Below are 27,268 nucleotides of genomic sequence, written 5' to 3'. Positions count from 1 at the left end.
TGAGCCGGCAGGCGGGTTGCACCAGAGCCGTGTGGGGTGGGGAGCTTGTGAGCCGGCAGCGGGGGTTGCACCAGAGCCACACGGGGCGACTTCAACCAGAGCTGTTTGTGGGCAGTTTAAACTGGGCTGGGAGGGTGGGGGGTGAGCCGGAGCCATGTGAGAGTGGTGGTAAGCCAGAGCCAGGCGTGGGCATGCAGGGTGAGGCAGAGCTGTATGCGGGTGGTGGGGGAGCTGTTCTGGGGCCATGCGGAGCTGGGGCGGGTTGAGCCAGGGCAGGGGGAGTAAGTTAAGCAGAACTGGAAATCGCTGTGCGGGGTTTACAATAGGGAGTGGGGTTGGACATGTAAGAGTGGGGTTGCGTACTCTGAGACCTTACCGTACATCAGATTGATGGGCTGCAAACACTTTGTGGACAGAATGGAAATGATGTTGATAAACTGAATAGTTGATGTGAAATCAATATAATGATATTCAGTAAAGACCATGTTATCATGAACAACCATGGGCTCAGCGCCTGTTGATGTCTGATGCTTCCCTCACTATTTCCTTCCATTTTTTTCCCATCCTGTGTGGAGTAGCTTAGTTTCCATAGACTAGCTCTGCACCAATCTACTGGATCATCTACCCATTCTCTGTGGGGTTTGCCTCTCTTTTTTTGAAACCATCCATTATGCTGAATGCCAGGGTCATGACTTTTCGCTCGTCGTTCATTCTGCAGATATATCCGAATAGCTGTAAGTTCTGCTGTAAAACAGTCTGCAGTAGGTTCTCTTTCTGCTATATCTTCCTACATAAGTCAAAATCCTGCCCCGCCCCTAGTCCTAACTCAGCTTCACCCCCCATAGCCCTGTCTTGCTCCAACCCACCCCAAGGCTTAACCCTCCCCAACTGCCCCCGCCCCCAAGACTTTCATTTCAAAAGGTGCTCCAGGTGCTTCTGCTGCTTCCCTGGCTGCAGATCGTGCGTTCTGCTGGGGGGAAGCCCCATCACCGACTTACACAAAATTCAAGTTATGCGGGGCTGCATGTGAACACAGTCTTCACATAACATGAGGGACTACTATACAGCTGACATCACTTTATCAATGTTCATAATCAGTCCGTGCCACTGCCCTTCCTCATTTAACGCGTGCACGGTTTTTGCTAGCTTCTCCATCTTCCTTGGCTATATCATCCACGAACCTCAAGCTGTAATTTTCATCCTATGTACCTATATCCCTTTTACCTCTTTGTGGATCTTATCCATTGCACTCTCCACATGCATGATGAATTTACTCGGTGATACTGGATCTCCTTGTCTCGTACCTCTGCTCACTGTAAACCTATTTCCCATCTCTCCACACTTTCAGAGCACTACTTCTGCATTGTTGTTGTTGATTCTTCAACAGCTATATCAATCTGCTATTCACTCTGTATGACTTCAACACTGCCCAAGTCATTTTCTGATCTGTACTGTTAAATGCCTTCTGAAGATTGATGAAGGAATTGTAGATGATTTTGTTCTTTAGTCGAGCTTTCTCCTCTATCAGTCTTAGTGCCAATATCTGCTCTATGGTACTACTATCTTTCCTGAATCCCACTTGCTGATCCACTAAATATTCTTCTGTCTGCAATCTCAGTCTGTCAGTATCATCATCAACACCTTGCCTCGGTGACTTGTTAGGGCAATCGTTCTGTAGTTCTTGTACTCTGGCATGCTTCTTTTCTTGTGTATTGTCACAAGCACAGATCTTGTGTGTTCCTTAGGTGTCTCTCCTTCTTCCCACCCAATATTACATAGTTGGTGTATTTCCTCTGCTTTATTTGGTCATCTCTCCTGCAATCTTATTATTTCAAGGGCTCTTGTTTTTCTTAGTCATTTCACTGCTCTTTCTACTTACTACTTTAAAATATGAGTCTCACTCTCAATGGTCTTTCAGTTTTTGATCATTCTCCCTAAGACACTTGGGTCCAGCTGTGCTTTGTACAGATTGGCGCAATATCTTATCCATCACTGTGCAACCATCTTTTTATCCATCAGAACCTCATCATTCTTGTCTTTGATCACCATCTGCTTTGGCTGCCATTTCCTATTAGAACTCCTGGTCATCTTATACACCTCCCTGTACTTATACTTGCTGTAATACCTCTCTATGGCTGCATCTACACTGCGAGATAAAATCAAATTTAAGGCAGTTGGCTTGATATTACAAATTGACTATCTTCACTGAAAATACCATTAATTCGATTTAGGGAGCAATAATCGTGAGATTGCAAAATCATAGTTATCTGGCGGGTATAGCATCAAGCTCAAATTGATAAGTTCGATTAAAGGCCAGTATGGAAGCACCCCATCCTAAAATTGAATTTATTAGCCTTCACAGGTGTCCTTTACCTATTCCACGAAGCTGTTCATGCGACATCTGGCTCCCAGCTCCCCACTACTAGCTGGAGCTGGGAAACTGACCAGGATGCTGCACTCCTGTGGCAGGGGCCAGGCACCCTGTAGCTGGGCAGTTGGAGCCGCACCTGTGGGGCCAGACACCTGTGAGCAGGCACCCACCCGACAGGTGCCCTGGGCCACCTGCCAGCAGGTGCCCCCAGCCAGCAGGCTCCAGCAGCTTCTTCCATCGGAGTTGGTGAGGGGCAGGGGTTTGGGTTTTTTTAAGAGGACTTTTTTTGGGGAGGATGGGGGTGCTTTTGGATGTTTTTTTTTTTTGGGGCTAGTTTTTTGGGAAGTTGTTTCTTTGGGGGCAAGTTGGGTTGGGGTTGGGGGAGCCTGTGGGGATGGGGAGTAAACCCTCACTTAAAGAGACTGGGGGAAGAACAGACAGCCCTATTAGTCCAGTAACTGGAGGGTTTACTGTACTAGCAGGAGCTGGAAAACTAACTAGGGCTGCTGCTCTGTCAGTTTCCCATGTCCTGTAAGCTGCTGGACCCAGGAAACTGACAGTGCTGCTGCTCCTGGCTCAGAATGCGGGGCTGAGGGACCTGTGGGATAAGTTTCCACAATGCACTGCTGCAACAGTCAATGTTTGGTGGTTTCACTGTGGAAGCAGTGCCAAATTTGTTGGGAGCCTGTGGGGACTGAGGATACTCAAAATTGAATTTAGAAATCCTGGCATTATGAAATCCATTATAATACATTCAAATTTATTTTGTAGTATAGACAGAGCCTGTATGTTTATACTGTTCCTTTTAATCACTTCACCTTATCCATTCTGGTGTCTTTTCTTACTTTGTTGTATTTCAGTCTATATTGCTGTTTCCTCCTGGAAACATCCCTTCTGATCTTCAGCACTCTTTTCTTGGACCAACTTCAGCGTCTCCTGCATAATCTGCTTCTTATTGATCTTTTCTTCTTCTGGAACTGTCTGCTCAATTGCCTCGTCTATGCTGTGGCTCTCCCTTTGACTCTCTTATCTAGGTCTTTTGCTGTGTCTGCATTCCTGATCTTCTCTTTGAGCGCTGCTCTGTATGCATTCCCTATTTCTGCCTTGCCAGTTGTCTTCATTTCTTGAACTTTTGTCTTATACTTTCTCTTGAGTTTCGTCTTGATGTTCGCGATCACTAGATTGTGGTCTGAGTCTACATTCACTCCTTAGAAAGTTTGGCACTGCTGTACTGATGTTGCCCATCTTCTTACCAAGCTCATATCTATCATGGTTTTTGGACCTCTCATCATTCGATCGCCATGTCCACTTCCTACAGTCCTTTTGTTGGCATCTTGTGTTGCATATCAGTATCTCGTGCTCCATAGCAAACTCTAATAATTTCTCACCTCATTAATTTCTTTCTCTGTGTCCAAGTCTTCCCATGACTCTCTCCCAACCTTCGTTATCTGTTCCGACCTTTGCATTCCTATCACCTCCGATGATCAACACAGCTCTCTTCGGTATCTCCTCCAGTGTCTTTGTCAAGTGTTTGTGGAATAGCTTGATCTCTTCCTCTGCTGTCTGACATGGGTGTATACACCTGAATGACCAAGATGCTGACTGTTTTTGCTTCGAATGTCGTTACCATCATTCTTGCACTCACCGTTTTGTATCCTAAAAATGCTCCTCTGGGTCTCTTGCTAAGAAGGAATCCAACTGTTGCCTCATGCTTCATTTTGTTCCCTGACCAAATGACTTTGCAACTGCACATCTCTCCCAATGTCATCCAACGCTTCTCAGTCAGTTCAAGTATATTGCATCGGTATCTCTCCATCTCCTTTCCAAGCGGCTCTAACTTTCCAGTCCCCCACAACATTCAGACATTCCATGTTCAGATTGATAGTATAGGCATTAAGTTGGCTACTGAAAGAAAATTCCAACTATCGACACAACCCTGAAAGCTCAATTGGTATCATCCATGTTGTTTATCTGGGCAATGTCCGAGTTAGTCGTACTGGCATCAGATTTCATTCGTATTGTTGTTTTACAATCAGCTCATTGACACTCATCTGACCAGCCCTCCTCCTTTATCTAGGCTTGGGATGAGCATGGAATCCCTAGAGGCCATATGGAGGCGTTTAAAGACCACAGCAGAGTAGGCGATGATGGAAGACTGTCACAAACAGTAGGAAATTACTGGCTGGGTAGCAGCATGGTAGAAAAAGTTCTTGATAATTACTAAAATGGATCACACGCTGAAATAGCACAGTGGGGTGATGTGAAAATGGCAAACGCGATACTAGGATGTATTGTCAGGATTATTGTATGTGAGACATGAGTTATAATTGTTGTTCTCTGCTCAACTCTGGTGAAGCCTCAGCTGAAGTAATTGTTCAGTTTTGAGTACCACATAAGAAAGATGTGGACACAGTAGTGAGAATCCGGAGGAGAGGAACATAACTAGCAAGTGGTTTAGAAAACTTGGCCTCTCAAAAAAGGTTGAAAGAATTGGATATGTTTCATCTACAGAAAAGAAGGTTGAGGGAGGTATGATTGGTCTTTAAATGCACAAAAGATTGGTATAGAGGATGGCAATTAATTGTCTCTACCCCTGACTTTCAGACAAGACTCAATTGGCCTAATTTGCCATGTGGAAACTTTGGGATAGAAAGTTCTTAATATCTAACTTTAAGGGTAGATAAGTACTGCGGTAAATTACTTGGATTGGGGCATGACAATGAAATCCCTATAATTGGAGCTTTTTAGTAATAGGTTGGATAAGTACCTGACGGGGGGGGCCTGGGTGTAGTCAATCTTGATTCAGGGTTAGATGACTTCTTTGCGGTCCCTTCCAGTTTGGTGTTTCTATTGTTCACTGTTTCTGCCACTTCATTCCCCCATCTATGAAACTGAGGTAATGCTTGCCTAATTCAGATGGATATTCTGAAGTTACTTCATTTAGTATTTTTGAAGTGCTTTGAGGTACTCATTTGGCAGGCATCATACAACTGTGAAACCATTACAGTAATTTGATTATAAAGTAATAGACCATGTTCTGGTATACCTCAGTGACAGAAGGAAACTCACTGTTCTAGTTTCTGTTTATACTAGTTTATGCATAGTTGGATATTTTTCAGTAAACTGGATATAGGCATTTATCTTTTTTTTTATAGGCTAAAGCTGTAGCTTCTGACATGGCCACAGCCTCACCAAGGTCTGATACCAGTCACAATCATAATGGAAGATTACAGATGCAAGTAACTGGTAAGTAATAATCTATGTATTAAACCTATTAATAAATGTGACCCTAAGTCTAAGAAGTATTCTTCTTCCACAGTAAATACTCCTTTATATCATAAAAATTGTGTAACCTTTACTGATAGACTGAGCTTGAGGACAGTATCAGAAAATATTACCCCATATCATTCTCAAACTTATTTACTTACTACTAATGTATAAATATTTTGGAAGAAAGGAGGTGTGGCATGTTCAAACATTTGTATGAAAAATAATACAAATTACTTTTTTAAAAGACATTTAAAAGGAGATTTGGGGATAAAAAGAAAAGGATAAAGCAACGTGCTTCACAAAGTATTGTAGCATAAATTAGGATATTGACTAAAGTGACTACACACTTGTGATGTTTAAAGTGTGCTGTCTTTTTGGGACATCAGCAAAAGTGAGATAGTACAGACTTCTAATTTTGTAGTTTCCTGAGAGAATTTTTGTTTTTTTTAATACATATTAGTAGGTTTTTCTGAGGTGTATAAATGGATATAGTTTGGCTTGTCTTCCTTTGTTCTTATTCACATTAAGCATAATTTTGCACTTATTCATGGTTTGTGGCCATTCAAAGAAGCAACGTGCAGTACTTTTGACCCACTCTTGACTAGTTTTAATAGTGTAGGTTTGCTTTAGAAGGGAATGATGTATGCAAATTTTAGACTGAGTGTTGTATTGAGAAGGCTTTAATCTTATTTGTGTGTTCACAGTGGTTTCTGCTACAGCAAATTACTAACCTTAAACCTTAGTTTTGTTTGTTCTTAAAATGTTCAATTTTTGTTGCTTTAAGAACATTTTTCAAAAGAAAATGCTGGAACTTCAGTTTCCTTTGGCTTCATATGTTATGCATTCCTTTACATGGCTGTATTGATGAATAACTAGCTGTGAATTTTAGTCTGCAATTTGTCATTGATATACATTGTTCTTTTGCGTTTAAATTCATATTTTCGAATGTGGTTTTTTTTCTGCCTTGTACCTTTTTGTTTTCTATGTTTAGAAACACCTTGGTCTGCTTAAAGTTGGTTCTTGTGCCTAATTTTAAATCTTCAAATGTTTGCCAAACATAAAGTCCATATGGGTTCTGTCCTCCTTTTTCTAAATTTGCTTTAAATTGTTTAACATTTCAGGTACGTATCTGTAGATTATATGACATTAGAAATTGTGCAGAATCGATAGCACAATATTATGGACCTCTAAGTATAAAACTCATTATTATTCATCTTTAGTGTGACACTAACAAACTGTAAGTTAAATCTTTAGGGTGGCAGTTCACAATAGAAGTGGTTAATGCTTTGATGGCTCAACTAAATGAAACCTAAGAATTTGCTGTCTTTTAATCTTATGGTTGCATGTTGCAGTTGTTTCTCTGCAAAATAATGTGTCTGGATTTTGTTTGCACTTATGTCATGTTGAACAGTATTTAAAAATCAGCATTTTTTTAGCATTAGAAATAAGGAAGTTACTGATTCTCTGTTTAAATGGACTGTGATTTTTTTTTTAAAAGAGAGCTAAAGAAGCAGTGATTGTGAAGTGGAAGTATGAGTACAATCATTAGATGAATTGTTTGGTTTGATACATTTGTGAATATAAACCATACTAATTTTGCGCTAAAAATATAAAAGGAGTGTTTTCTTATAAGTTGTACATGTGTAGATTAATATTTCCTGCCCCGCCCCCGCCACTTTTCTGTTTAAGTAGTAAGCCATGTTTACACTACAGGTGCTACAATGACATAACTGTGCTGCTGTAGTGCAGATACTTGCACCAACAGAATACTTGGTTTTCCCCCCGCACCTGCGCCTTCACTGTAGGATGATGGTAGGTAGGTAGGTAGGTAGCTTCTACTCTGGGACTTAAGTCAGTACAGCATTCAGGGAATTTGACTTAACTTGTAAGTGTAGACCAGGCCTTAAGGTTGTCAGGTTCTCGTCCATCAGTCATTAATTAAAGGTTCAGGGAAATTGAAGTAGTTTACAATCCAGCTTCAGTTCACATATCTTAATGCCAATGCATGCATATTGCATAGTACTCCCTTCAGTCTCAATATGCAAACACACAGTGCGCACATCTAATTCTTCACATTCATGCTCAGCTCTGATCTCAACCAGCGCAACATGGTGTATAATGTGCTGTTGGTAGATTGCAGGGTGGGGGGGTTGGTTTTTTGTTCATGTAACTGAGGAGTCTGTTTCTTTGACAATGAGAGTGTTATGGTGCTGTGTAGTCTCTGGCTATGTTGACACTAGTGAGTTTTTGCAAAAAAGCCAGGGCTCTTTCAAAAAAAATCCTGCCGCACATCTACGCACAAAATGTGTTCTTTTGATATTAAATTGGAAGAATGCAGCACTTTTTCAGTGGTGCTCTTTGTCTAGATGAGGAAGAGCGCCTGTTTCCGAAAGATCCTTTTGGAAAAAAGAGTTGTGTAGATGCCCTGGGGGTCTTTTTTTTTCAAAAGAGAACTCCTCATAGAGCTGGATTTTTTTTCAATCCCTGTCCCTTTTTTTCCAAAAGAGCGGGGGCTCTGTGGATGCCCTCTGTCAAAATAGCGGATTGATTTTTTTTATCTGCATTTTTGTGTGTGGACACGGTCTTTTGAAAGAAGTTTTTTGGAAAAGATCTTCCAGAAGATCTTTTCGAAGGATCACTGTAGTGTAGATGTAGCCTTTGAGTACGTGGGTGTTCAAAAGAAATAAGGACAGTGTGAAATGCCCCTTTACCTGGTGTTTGTTCTGACTTTTAAATAAGTGAATTGATGAGACGTGCATCTTAGCCATTCTAGCCTTTACACAGACACATTTTGAATGGGGAAATGCATTTTTTTTAAATGGGTGTGCTATTAACTGTAAGGGAGTGGGGTTCCTCCCCTCCCCCCCAGGGGACGTGGAATGAGGCAGGATAAAAAGGACTGTTGCGTGGTGGTGGGAATAACCCTAAATATGGAGTAGTCTGGTTTTGCATGGGGTGGCATATGTGGTGGGAAATATGTGACTTGGGCAAGAAGCATATTCTGTGTTGAGTAAGCCTGAGAGGAAGAGGCTATAGAGTATGGAATTGGTTTATACTTAGTGGGTATGGGGGTGGATTGAGCAACTGGGAAGAAATGTGCAAGAAGCTGAGTAGCTTACTGATTTGTGGTGGGAGGAACTGTTAGGAGGAGGATAACTTTATAGCATAGTGGGAGTGGCATTTGTGCTCGGGATATTGAAGCATAAAGTAGCAAAGAAAATAAAGCTTATTTTACTGGACTCAAATTTGCTTTACTGTTGAGCACCATAATTTAGTCAAATTTGAAAAGTTGCTAGACTATGAATTTTTGACATTGATACAGAACAGAGTGTCTCAAATTTTAGTGCACCATGACACCTTTCTGAAGACAGCAATGTACGAGATGACCCTGCGAAGGAGGACTGAAGCCTGACTTCCCTGCCCCCCCCGCCACTGTCCGAGGGGGGTGTGGGATTCAAATTTAGGCTTCAGCCCAAAGTCCCAGCAAGACTGTGGGGTCGTGAGAACCACTGCTATAGAACATCATCTCCAATTAATTTAATACATAGAGCATCAGGTGAATTGAAGATCAAAACTTAATTCTCAATTTTTTTTTTTCCCTCCTCCCTTTAGATTCCATTCTTGGAATATCAGAATATTTTTGGCCTGCAGTGGCTGTTAGAGCTGTATCTGTGTCCCAAGTGTCCTCATACCTCCCATGGTGAATGAAAATGATTTTTTAAAAATTTATATGTTAAAATTCTAAATAAAACCACCTTTAAAATTGATAATTTTGAACTTATTATAATCTCTTAACATCATTTTAAATAAAAATACTTAAACCCTATATGTTGGCTAACAAAATTTTAACGAAAGTCAAATAACTGAACTGGTGGAAGTCACTGGCTAAGCATTTGGAACCAGTAAAACACACCCATTTCTTCTTCTGAGGAGTGTCCCTGTGAGTGCTCTATTTGAAATGAATGTATCTCTGTATCTTTTGATTGGAGAGTTTCAGTGGCAGTGCTCATCAGGGTCATGGATACACTTCCCCTGTCTTGCACTGTTGTTGGTGCCTATATAGGGCTGTGCAGCCAGACTCCCCTCAGTTCCTTCTCAAATATCCTGAGCTTTAAACAGAACTCCCAGCAGTATTAGATTTTACAGTTATCTTTAGGATTAGAATAGTCTTTTAGTATGCTAGATAGCCTTTTCCCTTCAAGTATGACTTCTTCTGTGGGCTGAACTGCTGCAGATTGAGCCATGCCCAGTTCACAGGGCTTGAAGTGCTATTTTCTTCTGCCGAAAGAAGGTCCTAGTTTTATATTTAAGAAGACAAAAAATACAAATTTATTCTTAAGTGATAGACTTAGTGATAGACTTCTTTGGTGGAGCTCATATCCTCACAGAACGCAGGCAACATTTGTCATATAGGTCTTTATTACATTAAGGATGAAATTCAACAAGAAAAAAATAAACTTTAGTGCAAACCCAAAAGATAGAAATTAGAAGTTCCCTAATGCATTCTATGGCGGCAAGAGGGTACTGTATTTAGAGCAGCACCAGGCTTGGCAGATATGGTAAATCAGCTAGAAAACTATCCACAGACAATACTGAGGATGTATCCAAGGTTGGTGGATCAGTTGGTCTCATGAACATTCATCACAGAACATGCCAGTTTTCACTTGTGTTGAATGTAGAGTTTGTTGAAGTCCATATACCTGCTGAAAATAAACTCCATTTTGACATGCATGCTCAAATTCTTCATACCCCTTATCTCATTAAGTTGGTGGAAGAATCCTCATGAAGCATGTATTGGTACTCTGTTATCTCCACTTCTACCCACAAAGACAGAAGTAACAGATGCCTCCAACATTTGCACCAGCATCAAACTCCTGATGGTGTGAGGAAATCCTGTCTGCATATAAATATCCTGCAGCTCAAGACAATTTGGCTTGGATTCTTTCTACCACAGATTCAAGACAAAACAGTTGAGGTAATGACGGGACAACACCATGTCGTGATTGTGTGAACAGACATCGTAGGAAGGCATCACGGTCAGCTCTTCTGTCAGGGATTGCTTGTGCATTCCATTAAGTGTGTGCATGCTGCATGCATGATTGTCTGAAGACTTTTCCCATAGCTGTACCCATCAGGTTGGCGGTGGAGCCGTCTGGAGTGGTACCTTAATGGTGTGATACATAGGCCTCTACCGACTCCCTACTCTTTCAGTTCCTTTTTATCACCAGTGACTGTTGTTGGAGTACTTGTTCTCTTGCTGAACAGAATAGCCTTACCTAGTTTCCCATTTTTAGTGTTAGTTGTTCAAGTATGTTGAATAGTAACAGAGAAGGAGCCGTGCTAATCTATACACTATCAAAACAAAAAGCAGTCAAGTGTCGGAAAGTATAGCGATCAGTAGGCTTTCAGTACGGTGTGGTATTGATCAGGCCATCCTTGATTAGTATTGTAGTGTCCAGGAAATGTATCTCTTGCATGTTGTAATCGAGGCATAAGTTGATGGTGGGGTGTAGATTGTTTAAGTCTCTGTGGCATTCTTCTAGAGTCTCCATACCACGGGTCCAAATCATAAAGGTGTCATCAATGTATCTTAAGTAGACGAGTGGTAATAGGGGACGAGAGCTGAGGAATCGTTTGTTCCAGGTCAGCCATAAATATATGCATATATTGTGGGGGCCATGTGGGTGCCCATAGCAGTTCCACTAATCTGGAGGTATAAATTGTCCCCAAATCGGAAATAATTGTGTGTGAGAACAAAGTTACAGAGGTCAGACACCAGTTTGGCTGTGGTGACATCAGGGACAGTATTCCAGATTGCTTGTAATCCGTCTCTATGTGGAATATTAGTGTACAGAGCCTCTACATCCATTGTGGCAAGGATGCCATTATCAGGCCATGGGTGACATGCGTGTTCTCTCCTACAGATAGCCTCCCAACCTGATGAGGGTCCTCACAAACAGCCACGGTCTATACCCCAGGAATAACAGTCCTGGAACCTTTCCTTGCAACAAAGCCCGCTGCCGGCTTTGTCCACATATCTTCTCTGGAAATACTATCACTGGACCTAACCAGGTTACTCACAGAATCACGGGCACTTTCTCATGCTCCTCTACCAACATCATATATGCCATCATGTGCCAACAATGCCCAGATGCTTTGTGTATTGGACAGACTTCTAACTCCCTTAGACAAAGGGTTAATGGGCACGAAACAGATATCAAAACACTCCAGATCCACAAACCAGTCAGTCAACATTTTAATGAAATGGGGCATTCTGTCAATGACCTAAAGGTATGTGTCAAGTATCGGAGGGGTAGCCGTGTTAGTCTGGATCTGTAACAGCAACAAAGGGTCCTGTGGCACCTTATAGACTAACAGAAAAGTTTTGAGCATGAGCTTTCATGAGCACAGACTCAAAACTTTTCTGTTAGTCTATAAGGTGCCACAGGACCCTTCGTTGCTGTTAAAGGTATGTGTGTTACGGAAAAAAACTTTCACACTGCTATTGAAGGAGAAGCAGCTGAGCTGGCTCTTACATTCAAATTCTGCACATTAACACATGGTTTGAACCGTGATGTGAACTTTGAGTCACTACAGGGGCTCGTCTGCATACATGGCTTAATCTAATTCTTGACCTTCCTCTCCCACCCCTCCACTCTCTGATTTGCTCACCTTGATTGGTTTTTTTTTCTGATTTGTCCTCCTTGCTCACTGTTTTTGGTTCTCTGTGCCTTAAATGTTGAGTCTGTTCTGGTATGGGTATGGTCTGAAGAAGTGGGTCTGTCCCACGAAAGCTCACCTAATAAATTACTTTGCTAGTCTTTAAAGTGCTACTTGACTGCTTTTTGTTTTGTTCAAGTAGTTAGTCTTCAAAAATAACAGGCTTTTGTGGAGGGTTCCCTCCCTTCCTTTTTTTTTTTGCCCCAGGGTATGCGGTGACCCTAGGGATTTAAGCACTGCAACTCTTTTGGCAAGCCTGCATGCAAGGGGAGCCCTCATGTTGCTTGCCTAAAGTGTTTATGCAAGTGATACTTAATTGATAAGTGCAGCATTTCCAGAAGTTGCAAATCAAGGACTGAGTGAGAAAGGGACCTGTGCTTGAAACGTCTGCTAATAGAGTTTGCATTCAAACCCTTGTTGTCAGAGCCAGCACTGCCCTCTTTAGTGCGCAGTGCACTGGCTTAGGTGCAACACTACTCTCAATCCTAGGTGCCACACAAGAAGACAAGTTTGGATTGAGGCTACTCACCAGCCAGGAAGGCCAGCAGCCCTCACCCCCACACCACCCCAGGCTGGTGTGTCCTATGTCAGGACACCTCAAGAAAGGGTGTAGCAGTCTCAGCACTGTTGACTCTGTCCCCAAGGCAGGACCATCGAGTCTGGACTCAGAGGGTTTTCTGGTGCATGGAGTGTTGGAGGAAGACTTGGATCTCTCTTCAATGCTGGATGCTCTTGAAGTGGCCAGGGAACTGATCACAATAACTTAGCACTTACTGGCAGCTGAGTCCAAAGCCTCCAGCAAGACTAGCATTACACTGGCTGTGGTTCAGTACACTGTACACACACTGATGCCAGCTTTTCCTGGGGTGCCAACCTCAATCGAGGCATCATCGTCAGCATCAGTATTGTCCGCACTGGTGCCTGAACTAATGCTATCCCTGTTCCTCATTCAGCACCAAGGCAAACCAGCCACACTGAGGTGTCGCTCACCCTTGCCCCAGTGCTGATCACTGGTGACTGTTAGAAACTGCCCTATATGTGAGAATCCAAGTACACTTCAGAGTCTGAGGCGGAGTCCTCAGTATTGCATAGTGTCTGATGCTGATCATGATCTCAGTGCCGACAGTGTGAAGCACTGCCACTGCCACCCCCACCCCTCCCTGTCGTGGATCCCACAATGGCAGGCTTCAGTGCAATGGCCTTTCTGGACATCTTGGGCCTACCATCAGGGTCAAAAGCTGGTGTCAAGGGTGTCAGTGATGATTTCTATCTGCTTTTGGTCATGTTGGTCACCCTGAACAATCAAAAGGGGCTCCACAGCTGACCAAATCAGTACCACTAGCAGAAAAACCTGATGATTTGTGCACATGATACACACACATACCTATTGGAATGCACATGAGCAATACATCTCAAAGAATAACAGTTACAAAGTTCTCCGCCTGTGGAATTGGTACATCTGTCATCACATCACCCTGAAAGCTGTACATCTTCTAGGATTGCAGAACAGATTTGCCAGTCACCTGAGGAGGCAACTTTCGTTCAACTCCCAAGTGGTAGATAAAGGACTCTGTTATTCTGAGGGGTTTTTCACAGGAGGAGTCACCCAAAGGTAATACTTGCTATAAATATACTTTATCTATCATCCTTGAGGGTTAGGACTAAGCACAAGTGCGTTTCTCGTATCTTGGACACCTGGAGTTATGTATGTTTTCCTACCTGCTTCTCTGGTGCCAAGGCAAGGGGCTGATGTAATGATCCTCATAATATCAGTTTGGTCCAGGAAAATGTAGTACCCAAATTTTTTTGAGGTTCTTGTTTCAACCTCCAGTAACATTTCTTGTGGTTCCAGACATAACTTCTCAGAAAGGGATCTTCAGATATCCAGATCTGGGACTTGCTGCTTTGTATCCCTGGGTATCAGATGGTATTTTACACAGCTGGATTTCTTAGGATTTTATATATGTATGTATCCAGGAGCCCCTTCCTTTATGTGATCACAGCTCTAGCTGGATTGATTGGGTCCCCCTTTCTAGTCCTTGGCATTATGCTTCTTATATCTCTGTCATTGCAAACAGACTTCTTATGGGCTATTGCTTCAGCCTGCAGGGTAGTTTTGGTGGTCCCACTTTAATACTGTTTTCCATGAAGACAAGGTTGTGCTCATACCCTTGCCCAGAGGAGAGCAGGCTTATGTTGGGACCCACTTTTCACCCTGAAATTAGCAGGGCTCCCTAACCTGTCTAATGTAATGTGAACTCACGGAAATTTCAGTTATGTTCATATGAAAAACATTTTGGCATGTATAAGAAAAGAAGTATGTAGAATAAAGAAATGTTATTAATTGGATATAAATGTGACTACACCTACATAAAAACAGTAACATAGTTCAACATTTTTAATGAGATGGATGAGCCTGAGACCCAGCAGCTGATTGTGCTGCGCCCCTCCTTATGAAACTTTGTGCTCCCTCGAGCTGGTCTGCCCCCTACTTTGTGCTCCCACATTTTTTCTTAAACTCATGTCTAACTTCCACCTAAACTTTATTATACGTACCCTGTTATGTTTCGCAACCCCTACTCCATCTGAGGGCAGTCAGGCCTTGAATGTTCTTAGATCCCTGTCATTCTGCCTGGTAGAACTAAATTATTTCCCAGAATCTTGCTATCATTTTGCAAAGAGACTCGAGGTTCTAACCATATATTCTCAAAGATTATGAAAATGGGTGTTGGATTACTTCACACTCTCTTACCAGCTAGCTAGGTTCACAAAAACTGCTACTCAGAGCAACCATAGTTGTCTTCTGAGGCTTTTTTTTAGAAATGTTCCTATCTGTAGTACACATACAGCAGCTGCTTGAGGATCAGTACGTACTTTCACTAAACACTGCTCTCTTGTAGAGTCGTCTAGGTCTGATGCCAGTTTTTCAGATTTGTCTGCATCTTTATTCAGATAGACGTGAATCATCCACTTCCAGCATATCAAGGTAAAGCTTGCAAATCTCCAGTAGTTAGGGGAATGCTGATGGAGATGCACTTGGAAGATATCCTACCCTATTGTTTGAGCCCTGCACATTCATGGATCTCCATGGGCATCTGTGTATGTGACTTGGAAGTGTGTGAGACTTGAGACATGGATGTGGATGCAAAATTCATATCTAGAATCCTGCAGATTTGCAGAATCTGCTTTTTATCCCTAGGTACACTCATCTGCAGATGATTTTTTGCAGTGCAGATACAAATTTTCTGTACTTGGAGGGCTCTGGTTGTAGGAGTTGTCCGTATATGTAATTCCATTACCTTCCCTCCTTCTCTTCTACTACAGAGTCTGATACCATGTGGGAGTCTGTGTTAACGAAGTGCGGGTTGTTTAGCCTTATTGCACTTTGCATTCCTTTGGGTTGGGGGCATATGTGCACATTAAGTGCTGTCCCAATGGACACATCATGCCAAAAAGTTCCATTTGGGTACATGAGTTGCATGCACAACAAAAGTAGAATATATGCATGAGGACATGGCATCTGGAAGAGCCACAGTTGCTGTGAGGTAAGTGAGTATTCTCTCATTTGAGAACAAAGTAAATATTTAGTCTTTGCAGAAATAGATGCCCAAAGCTGAGGACTCCATGCAAAAAGTATTGTTCTACCAAACAGTCTGCAGGGAGGACCACTGGTGCCATTTTAGGAAACTCCTAATGCTGTATGGAGCGTCTCACTTCCATATAGACATTAGGAGGCCCACAGGAAAGCTAGAGGACCCCCGATCTCTCTCATGCCCACTCTTTCCTAATCTAAGGCATAACTAAATGAAAAGATCATCCATACGTAGTTTTCCACAGACAAACGTGCTCCAAACAACATCAAAAACAGTGAAATTTTATTGCACATAAGGAAGAAGTTCTCAGAAAGGCTATATAGGTGCAGTCTACATCTTAAATATAGAACAATAATGACCTTCCAAGAAAGGTTATATTCTGCATCTGCTAGTATTCACATCCTCTGTAAGTTATGTATACACCATTGGAACTTTGATAGTAATGGTATAGGGGTGGAGACAATGATGGGGCTCCCAGGAATGGGAGAACAGATGGGGCGAGGGGGGAGAGCAGGTGGCTCCTTGCAGCTGTGTGTGCTGCAGTAAAGTGCTTCCCTGCAGCATGCAGAACCGCTTCGTTCCTCCTGCCCGAAAGAGCCTGCAGACCAGATCCAGCCTGCAGTTTGCCATGACCCCTCTCCCCCCACTGCAATGGCAAGCTTGGTGCTAGCATTAATGACAGAGCCTCTGTGTGGCTGGGGTGCTATGGTGGCAGGGAGGGGAGCTTCATGGGCTGTAGGTGCCCCACCCCAGCTCTAAACCCTGAGGTATCTGAAGCACGATTGGTTTTGGCATCTAAAATCTGTCCTTGGACTATATCCAAGTGAACCTGTAATGAGTTTTTGGCAGCAATTTTGTGCACTACATGGATTGAATGAGTGCATCTGTAGAACTGCCAGAAGGATAATTATTTTTTACCCATTGCCAGGGAGAATCATTTTCTTTAGAATATTTACCAGAATACTTTGTCCAACAAGTGGCTGTCTTTTTGTTCTAGATCTGTCTGTCAGATATTCAAGCTTCCTACTCAAAATCTGTTTTAGAGGAATTTAAAGATGTGTTTTGGTAATATTACATGTAAACACACTAAATACAGCAATTTAAAGTCTGCATATTCACAAGTATTATAGTTACTTATTTAGGAAAATCAGTATATGTTACCAGAACTTTGTTGACATCACTAGCATAAATAATATTTTGTAAACTTGTTCTAGCAAAATGGGTCTTTGCCCACAAAGTTTGTCTTTGCCCACAAAAGCTTATGTTCCAAATATCTGTTAGTCTGTAAGGTGCCACAGGACTTCCTGTAGTCTTTTTAATGTTTCCTCAGATGGAAACTGTTCTATATCCTTAATTTTCTTTACCCTTTGTATGTTTTCCATTTCTGATATTACTTTTTCAGATAGACTAACCAGAATCACATGCGTCAAGGTTTGCCAGACTTCATATAGTTGGGGTCCTTTTTTTTCAGTACCTTTTTTTTCCAGTCCAAAAATATAAATGCATATAAAAAATGAATAAATTTTCACTATTTATTATTTATTCATAATAATAGTACATAGCGATAATTTGTATATTTTCTAAGGACCAGTATTTTTTCCCCAAGGACCAGTACTGGGCCACGGAACACACTTTGGGAAACACAGACATGCAGTATTTGGGGTATGGGCATACCATGGTTTATGTAGTGGAATTATGGTATTTTCTGCCTTTATTATTTTTCCATTTCATGGTGGAGCCTGAGATTTTTTTTAGCTTTTTTACTGCTGCACATTGAGTGGAGGGTTTCAGAGAACAGTCCATAATGATTCCAAGATCACTTTCTTGAGTGGTAACAGCTAATTTAGACTCGTCATTTCATATGTATAGTTGGGATTATGTTTTAAATGTGCATTACTCTGCATCTGTCAACATTGAATTTTGTTGCTCAGTTCACCCAGTTTGAGATACATTTGGATTCTGCTTTGGAATTAACTATTTTGAGTAATTTTTTTAATCATTTCCAAACTTGCAACCTTGCTGTTCATCCTTTTTCATATCATTTATTAATATACTGAACATTATGGGTACCCGTACAGATCCCAAGGGGACACGGCTGACTCATTCTGAAAACTGAGCATTTTTACTGCCCATTGTTTCGTATATTTTAACCAGTTATCGATCCATAGAATCATAGAATACTGGAACTGGAAGGGACCTTGAGGGGTTATTGTGTCCAGTCCCCTGGCCTCATGGCAGGACCAAGCACCATCTAAAATCTCTTGACCATCACTGGTAGGTGCCTGTCTAACCTGTTCTGAAATATCTCCAAGGATGGAGATTCCACAGCCTCCCTAGGCAATTTATTTCAGTGTTTGATCACTCTGACAGTTAAGTTTTTCCTGATGTCCAACCTAAACCTCCTTGCTGCAGTTGAAGCAATGGGCTTATTGTCCTATCCTTAGAGACCCAGGAGAATATTTTTCTCCCTTCCCCTTGTAACACTCTTTTAGGTACTTGAAAACTGGTGTCATGTCCCCTCCGTCTTCTCTTTTCTAAACTAAACAAGCCCAATTATTTTGGTCTTCCCTCATATGTCATGTTTTCTAGACCTTTAATCATTCTTGCTGCTCTTCTCTGGACCTTCTCCAATTTCTCCACATCCTTCTTGAAGTGTGGTGCCCAGAATTGGATATAGTACTTCAATTGAGGCCTAATCAGCACAGAGTAGAGAGGAAGAATGACTTCTTGTGTCTTGCTCTTAATGCTCCTGTTAATGCATCCAGACTCATGTTTGGTATTTTGTTTTTCCAACAGTATCAGCACTGTTAACTTGCTCATATTTAGCTAGCTCTTATTTTATCCATGAAAACACTTCCCCTTGTATGGCATTGCTGCTTATGTAAATTGAAGGACCTTTGGTGAGGGGCCTTATACTAGGCTTTGAGAGTCGAAGTACATTATAGCCACTGGCATATCTTTGTCCACGTTTGTTGATGTCCTCAAAGAATTCTGTTAGTTTTGAGAGGCATGGTTGCCCTTTACAAAAATGGTGTTGACTCTTTCTTTCCCAACAAATTGTGTTACTCTGTATGTCTGACAATTGTTTTCTTTACTATAGTTTCCGACAATCTTACCAATCTGTAACTGCCAGGATAAATGGTGTCACATTAGCTATCCTTCAGTTATTTGGTACAGAAGGTGATTTCACTGATAGGTTGCATACCACTGTAAATAGTTTCACAGTTCCATATTTGAGATCTCTTTGGTGAATACCCTCTGGTCCTGGTGATTTATTACTGTTAAATTTATCAGTCTGTTACAAGACCTCCCCTGATGACATCTCAATCTGGGGCAGTTACTCATATTTACCATCTAAAAAGAATGTCTCAAAAGTGGAAAACTTCTCCACATCATCTGCAATGAAGACCAATGCAAAGAATTTAGTGACTTGTGTTATACAAGAGGTCAGATTAGATACTCCCTATTGGGAAGCTTGTTCTAGTACAGGTATAGTCATAATATATCAGTGTTGCAATTTCCATTTAAAAGCAGCGCAAAAAAAAAGTACAAATGTTAAAGGGCTGTTACAGAATTTACAGAGAGCTAAGGAATTTTCAGAGGAAAGTATCTTCCCTGGGTTTTCTTTTTCTAGTGATTCAAGTCTCAGTTTGTAGCGTTAAACAACATGTCCTCTTGCATGACATAAATATTCTGGTGGTAATTGGAACACCATAGAAATCTGGCATACTTCATGGTTCTGTGATCCTGGAATATCTGATGACAGGCCTTCTCTTATTTCCCTTTCCGTCAGCTACAATCCAACTGCCTTTCACCTATTGTAAGAGAAGGACACACCACAGTGAGAGTAAGCAGAGGAGTGTGTTCAGTCCAACAGCTAAAAGTCCTCAGGTTTTTTTAGCTAATGGTCGGGGTGGATTGAGGAAATTCGCTGGGATGTGGGAGGAGGAGGAAGAGAAGACTCTGAGGGAAATAAAAAAAGAATCCCTCCCCACTAGAATTTGTCTACAAGTACATATAACTGGCTTGCACGTATAAACATAGTAGACCCCTTGCCCTCAGTTTATCCTTAAAATATTGTATGCTGAAGGTAACGTAAAACATTGGGAGCTCTTGTTGATGGCTAGAGTAGAATTAGAGGAAAGTACTGTATTTTTTTCTGAGTGAAGAAGTGACAGAGCGGCCTTTCAGAGAGGAACTTGCTCTCCATGCCCAGCTTATTAGTGCCACATCTTCATGTACTGTCTGACTCTGAATTGATGATGATTTGAACTGCGGGCCACTGCTGAAGATAGACTTGTTAAATCAGATATCAGAGCTAGTAAAAGAATAAGAGAAAATTTCTCTTATCTGCAAGCTGATTCAGAAGCTTCTCTCCACTGGAAAGAGGATGTAAAAGCAAACAACTTTGTGTGTAGTCACAGTGCTTAATGCAGTGTTGGAGGCTCTCAGATACTATGTTTAGGAATGTGGTTAAAAAAAAAGTCCTATATAAAATAGAATATTTTAGCTTTCAGAATTTCAGTAGAGCAGGTATTGACCAAGGCTTCCTCAGCGTCGACACAGCTGGCCCTGTGATAGAGTGGGATTCTAAAATGTCTGAGGTTTTAAAATTTGTGATCCACATTATCACACCTAACATAAAATCTGTGTCAAATTTACATTTTAAAACAAAAATCCCTAGGTCATTTCATTTACTGATACATGTCATATTTAACAGTTTGCACTTAGAGGAAGAGATGGAAGAGAAGGAAAGTAGAAAGTGTTGGGGGAACAAAAGAGAACCTTTTTTTCTCTTTCATAGTAGTTGCATAGGTTTGCTAATTATGTTGCAAAAAAACCTTATCTTGAAATTACTTACCTGTGGTTAAAGGAACATGCCTTAGCTACCTCTAGGATACCTTTACAAATGATACTGCTTTTCCTTAGCAAAATTAGTTTGCTCTTTTGAAATATTAGTGCTCTGGGAGATGAGTGGAATGCAATAGCTTCAGGTCCTTTTTGTATTTCCATGAAAATCTCCTGTGGGTAGGTGTTTAAGGGTTCGGTGGGCAGCCAGATTTGCTCAGCAGTAAGCAGATGTTGGAAAAAGTGAGGAGTCAGGTTATTCCTTTGTGCAAGTTCTGCTGAACCGATCCCTTAGATATTAATTTTGTTGTTTTTCAGCAAGATGTGTGGTCCAGTATTGATAAACAATCAATCTGTTTTTGTTTGTTAGTTTCTAGTGCCAAACTAAAAAGGAAAAAGAACTGGTTTGGAACAGCCATTTATACAGAGTTAGCTGCAGACGGAGAAATCAAGAAAACAGCAAAATCAAATAGTTCGTCAAATCCAAAATGGGATGAGCAGTTGACTGTGTAAGTAAAAGAAGTTTTTTCTAATTTTGCAAAATATAACTTAATAAACATTGGACACAAATATTTACAAAACTTCGCTCTTGGTTGCATACGTGCAACTTCCTTTAATTTCATTGAAAGCTGAACGTATTTAATGGCAGTATTCACCCTAAAATAAGCTCAGTGCATATAGGTGCCCCCTTGAGAAGACTATTTCTAAATGGGAATGGGAGATCTTTATATTCGCAGATGCATAGCTGTATATCTGTTTTTGCTCTGTGGCCTCTGTTCAACTTAGATGGTGCTATGGAGGAATGCTTGTAGGCTGTTTCTATCTGGATGCACCACTAATCTTGTTCTCAACCATAGAAAAATAAAAATCCTGTTGTTTGGGTGGAGGTTGTTTTGAGGAGGGTCATTCTTTCTTTGTGTTTTCCATTGAAGGGTATAGTCAGAAGTACTTCATCAAACTAAAGACTAACAAAATAATTTATTAGGTGAGATTATTAAATTATTAGATTATTAAATAATTAAATTGCTTTGTTAGTCTTTAAAGTGTTACTTGACTGCTTTTTTGTTTTGATAATATATAGACTAGCACAGCTCCCTCTCTGTTACTTTCCATGAAAGGTTTGTGTTCAAAAACAGTATCAAGAGTCTTAAAGTGCTACTTGACTGCTTTTTTGCTTTCATGGAAAGTGAAGGATAGTATCATATTCTAGGGTGCAATTAAGAGTAGTGGCGTCACCATTTGTATTTCAGCCTTGAATTCCCCAAAATGCTTTGCTACTCACAGCTGTGTGTCTAAACATACACACAACTAGCATGCGCTTCATGTTCTGTATGCTGTTCACCTGTAATTCAACCATTTTTGCTCCGGAGCCATCCAGCAGTTATCACAGATACACTTCTGTCTTTATTAGACTTAGCTAATATTAGCAGGTAATCACAACACACCTACAGTCCTGAACTTCCACAAACCCGTGTGCTCTGATATGTCCAGTTCTTTCCTGCAATATTTAGAGGAATAGGAAGACCAAACACACTGGTTTGCTGCATTAGATGCAGTTTGCAAGTACAAAAATAGCATGGTCAGTTTAGTAATAAGGCAAGTTGATTTAACGCAAGAAGGTATGATTTTTAAGTGGATTCAAGTGAAAGCAATACATTTTATAGACGGTTACAAGTAAATAAAAGTGAGAACACACTGAAAAGTCTACAACTTCATTTAGGAAGTTTTGATTGAAGACTTTGTTCAAGATGACCTTTCTCTCCCACAGATGTCTAGTAAAATGATGACTTCTCCCCAAGGTCCCAAAGTGGTGATGACTTTGTAGTTGAAAAATATAATTTGGGTGTTCTTTTCCCCTTAGAGTCTAGTGAATCATAGAAGTGAATTCTTCTGAAGGATATCCCTTAAAGGTATTCCATCTGTGAAGAAGGTGATAATCTGTTGGTGAAGAAAGCTCTATGCTTTCTTTCCCCATCTGTTTGCTGAAATGGAAATTATTCTATTGTCTGCCAACTTCTCTCTGCTGTCTTGATTAATCTGTTTATTACCTATATGTAAAATGGGGTAAACACACACACACCTTTATTCTGGGAGACCTGTCTAACAACCGTTGCCCTGAAAAAGCTGCTGGCTTTTGAATGTGTGCTAACAACCTTGCACAGGGAGATTTTAATACCTTTACATATAATGTGGCTACATACATTTTTATCATGATGTTATTGATCAGTGAGTTGTTAGTTCTCAAATAATACTATACATGGCATATTTTTAAGTAAAGATTATTAGAATAATGTGTAGGGTATGAATCCGGGGTGCTTGGGTCACAGTATCAAAGTGCGTTAGTTGCATAATTTGTGTTGCGAGCAGCTTTACTTAGCTTATATTAACTTGCATGAACACTATAGGCCACTGTTACGCAAACATAAAACATTCATGTACCCATTTCAGGATTTTGGCCTTACTGGTGAACCCCCCACTTCCCAGTGCCGTTGTAGGCCGTCTTAGGACGGCCCCAGGCGTACTCTGGTGCAAGTGGCGGTGATACTTGTTAGTCACTAATGGTCCGACTTACAACAGCTTCATTAATAAATAAAGATGCAGAGGTTTACCATGTTTTTTTTAAAAATATCTAAAAGTATCTGGAATTTTAATACAGGTTGTCCCTCTGTTATCCCAGATTCTCTGGTCCAGCAACATCCCTCTTGACAGGGTATGGTGACATGCCCCGATCCCCAGGTTGCTTTCATCTCTCCAGGGGGGAAGGTGGGGATATGAGCCATCCCCAACCCCAACGTCCATGTGGGGAGAGGTGGTGGACATGGGACACACCTGCCCCTGAGACTGTGGGCTGCGGGGGACATGCAGGGTATGAGTGAGGAAGGTGGTACAGGCCCAGAGCACAGGTGCAGTTGCTGAGTGAGCCCCCCACCAAGATCCCTCTTGGGTCAGCCCAAACCCTTCTCTTACTTTTGTACTGTTTCCCAACTAGACTGAGTCAGCAAACAGTAGAGAAGTGTCCATAGCTGAAATACAGGTTGAAATTCTCTCATCCGGCAACATGCCTTGTATGGCAGGGCAATGAATGTTGCTGGACCAGAGAGCTCCAGCTATGTGTGGCATAGCAGAGTCCTGCTGGTGGCAGGAAGCCCCACTGGCAGCCCACTTTGTGGGGCCCCAGGGCAGGTAGCCAGTTTGGGGAGCCTCAATACCAGGAGCCCGGCTGGGTTAGAAAGCCCTGCTATGACGAGCCCTGCACTAGTCAGGAGCTGGGCTGCGGCCCAGGACCCTGCCAGTGCCCTGCAGACACAGGGGCCCTGGCTAGGCAGCCCCACAGTGGAGAGCTTGTTGGGTTACAGAGTCCCCTTCCAACAACCCCAAAGGTGGTTACTGGGTCCATGGAAGCCCTGCCGCAAGATCCCCTGCAGAACCTGCCCAGGCTGGGGGTGCCTGGCTGGTGGGCCTCAGAGCTACTGGAAGCCAGCCAGCTTGGAAGCTGGCTGGGTCTGAGGATTCTGGGCAAGGCAGCCCTGCAGCCCACACCCAGAACCCCTGCCCCACATGCTGTCAAGCCCCCTAGCTGCACCCCTCCTGCCATGCCTCCCCAAAATACCCCCCATCCTGTGAGCAGCCCTGCCATTGTGCTTCTAGAGCCCTCCCCCTGCCGGCAACCCCAGCCCCTTGCTCCAAATTACCCAGTTTTCTGCTCCATGTGGAGTGAGCAGGAAATGAGGGGTGGCACAGGTGCTGTGCCTGCACCTACGACTGGTTCCAGGTCAGGGCTGGCCTGTCCCTCTCTGCTCGCCTGTTGCATTGGGGGAGAAGGGCCAGGTATGATCTCCCTTTGCATGCCACTGTAAAGCAGCTGGCAGGGCAGTCATGGCATGCATGCTGAGGGGTTGCTGAGCCCTGTTGTTGTGTAGTCCTTGAAGTCCTTTCACATACCACCAGTGGTACATGTACCACACTTTGGGAAACACTACCGTGGGCCATTGTAATATTACTTTATTGTCATTTTCTTTTAGTTGGATTTTTTTAGTTGGTCTTCTGTATTACTTTAAATTATTCTGAATGAATCTGCAAATCTGCTCTTTAGGTAGAGCAACCATAAATTATGTTGTCTCTATAATATGCTCATATATTCAAAAATTATTTTACATTATTTATTTACATTGCTTTTAAGAACATCAATAGAGCTAGTTGAAGGTTCTGACCAAGGTTGGCCCATGCTGTGTTTTAAATTTTGTTTTGAATGATACCTATTGGGAATTGGTTAAAAGACAGAAAACAAAGGGTGGGAATAAATGGTAAATTTTCACAATGGAGGAGGGTAACTAGTGGTGTTCCCCAGGGGTCAGTCCTGGGACCGATCCTGTTCAGCTTGTTCATCAATGATCTAGAAAATGAGGTAAGCAGTGAGGTGGCAAAGTTTGCAGATGACACCAAGTTGTTCAGGACAGTCAAAAGCAAAGGCAGTTAGTAAGGCAAATAGGATGTTAGGAATTATTAAAAAAGGGATCGATAATAAGACAAAAGATATCATACTTCCCCTATATAAAACTATGGTACGCCCACATCTCGAGTACTGCGTGCAGATGTGGTCTCCTCACCTCAAAAAAGATATATTGGCATTAGAAAAGGTTCAGAAAAGGGCGACTAAGATGATTAGGGGCTTGGAAAGGGTCCCATATGGGGAGAGGCTAGAGAGACTGGGACTTTTCAGTTTGGAAAAAAGGCGATTGAGGGGCGATATGATAGAGGTATATAAAATCATGAATGGTGTGGAGAAAGTGAATATAGAAAAATTATTTACCTTTTCCCATAATACAAGAACTAGGGGACACCAAATGAAATTGATGGGTAGTAGGTTCAAAACTAATAAAAGGAAATTTTTCTTCACACAGCCCACAGTCAACCTGTGGAACTCCTTGCCCGAGGAGGCTGTGAAGGCCAGGACTCTATTAGGGTTTAAAAAAGAGCTTGATAAATTTTTGCAGGTTAGGTCCGTAAATGGCTATTAGCCAGGGATAAAGTATGGTGCCCTAGCCTTCATAACAAGGGCAGGAGATGGATGGCAGGAGATAAATCACTTGATCATTGTCTTCTGTTCTCCTTCTCTGGGGCACCTGGCATTGGCCACCGTCGGCAGATGGGATGCTGGGCTCGACGGACCTTTGGTCTGACCCAGTATGGCCATTCTTATGTTCTTATGATCTCACATTGTTTTTAATTGTTAGACAATCTTGTCTTTGAAACAGTAGTTGTTGAGGTGCAAAACTTGCTTCCCCAGATATTGTAGCTAATTTCTGACAACTCCAAAAAATCCCTTTAAGTGTTTGTAGTATAAAACAGCAGAAATGTAGCACTTTAAAGATTAACAAAATGATTTATTTGGTCATGAGCTTTCGTGAGACAGACCCACTTCGTCAGATCAATCTCATTTCCAATACAGACTGAGATTTATAAGTACAGAAGACCAAAAAAAAAAAAAGCAATAAAAACTGACACGGGGGACACAGGGCTCACGAATAATTGAATTTGTGAACATTAAGTTCACGAATGTGGGGACCTTACAGTGGTTGTGTGCCCTAGTATTTTCATGCTGTTTTAAGTAAAATGCCTTAGTCCTTATGTGTCAGAGAGAGAGAGTGATTTTTCTGTTTCAGGGTGGTTTTGTGATATAGTTAAAAAAAAAAATCTTTTCAGTTAGTCACTGCCATGAATTACAGGAGTTATGGAAAAATTGATTCAAATAATTAATAAATAATGAGATTACCTACACCCTCATACATTTTTTGAAAATTTATATACAGGAATGTGACTCCACAGACTATGTTGGAATTTCGAGTATGGAGCCATCACACTTTGAAAGCTGATGCTTTATTAGGAAGAGCCACGGTAGACTTGAGACAAGCTTTGGAAATACATAATAGAAAATGTAAGTGTTCATTGAGGAATATTGATTAAGGAAAGAATTAACCAATTTCAGTTACATTAATTTTGATAGTTTTGATGTAATTACAAAAATGTCACATTTTAAAACAGACTTTAATCTAGTGTATTTGCCTTCAGGGCAGTCTCTTTGTGTTGTGTGGAGAGATTTAAATTTATAGTGTGAGATAAATGTTTCAAATAATGGTATATGAAACTACTGAAAAAGTGAGAAGAAACTGTTTAAATAAAGACATGATACACTTTTTTTTTTTCTGATTAGTTACAGAATTTCCATTGTGCTGCAGGATCTGTTACAAACCTAAGTGGGCAAACATTTCATGTAAACCCGCAAAATGGCTAACCATTTTTCCATGTACAAGGCTCTCTTGTCCTTCTTGCATAGTCCTGGACTTAGGACAAGGCGAGCAAAGTGGTTGACTTGGACCCTGTGCCTTAAGGGCCCCATGCTCCAGTTGAGAACAGCATTGCTTCCCACTGGCAGGGCCCCACTATCAGCCAGCTGCATTGGGTCACT

At 41.6% G+C, this 27,268-nt stretch overlaps 1 protein-coding gene across 2 annotated transcripts in view; it reads left to right on the top strand.

Annotated features, from left to right (window-relative positions):
* Positions 1–27,268, top strand: part of WWP1 (WW domain containing E3 ubiquitin protein ligase 1) — a 197,966-nt gene that overhangs the window by 60,386 nt on the left and 110,312 nt on the right. For both annotated transcript variants that reach the window (XM_074986996.1, XM_074986995.1), the window contains exons 2-4: positions 5,527–5,617; positions 21,173–21,311; positions 26,613–26,737. In XM_074986996.1, coding sequence (XP_074843097.1) covers positions 5,548–5,617; positions 21,173–21,311; positions 26,613–26,737 — 334 coding nt within the window. In that variant the 5' untranslated portion in view covers positions 5,527–5,547. The remainder of the gene's footprint in view (positions 1–5,526; positions 5,618–21,172; positions 21,312–26,612; positions 26,738–27,268) is intronic.

The sequence above is a fragment of the Carettochelys insculpta genome, chromosome 2, assembly GCF_033958435.1.
Source record: "Carettochelys insculpta isolate YL-2023 chromosome 2, ASM3395843v1, whole genome shotgun sequence".
NCBI classification, from domain to species: Eukaryota; Metazoa; Chordata; order Testudines; family Carettochelyidae; genus Carettochelys; species Carettochelys insculpta.
The sequence above is the reverse complement of the archived record's forward strand: the minus strand, read 5'-3'. Positions and strand labels throughout refer to the sequence as shown.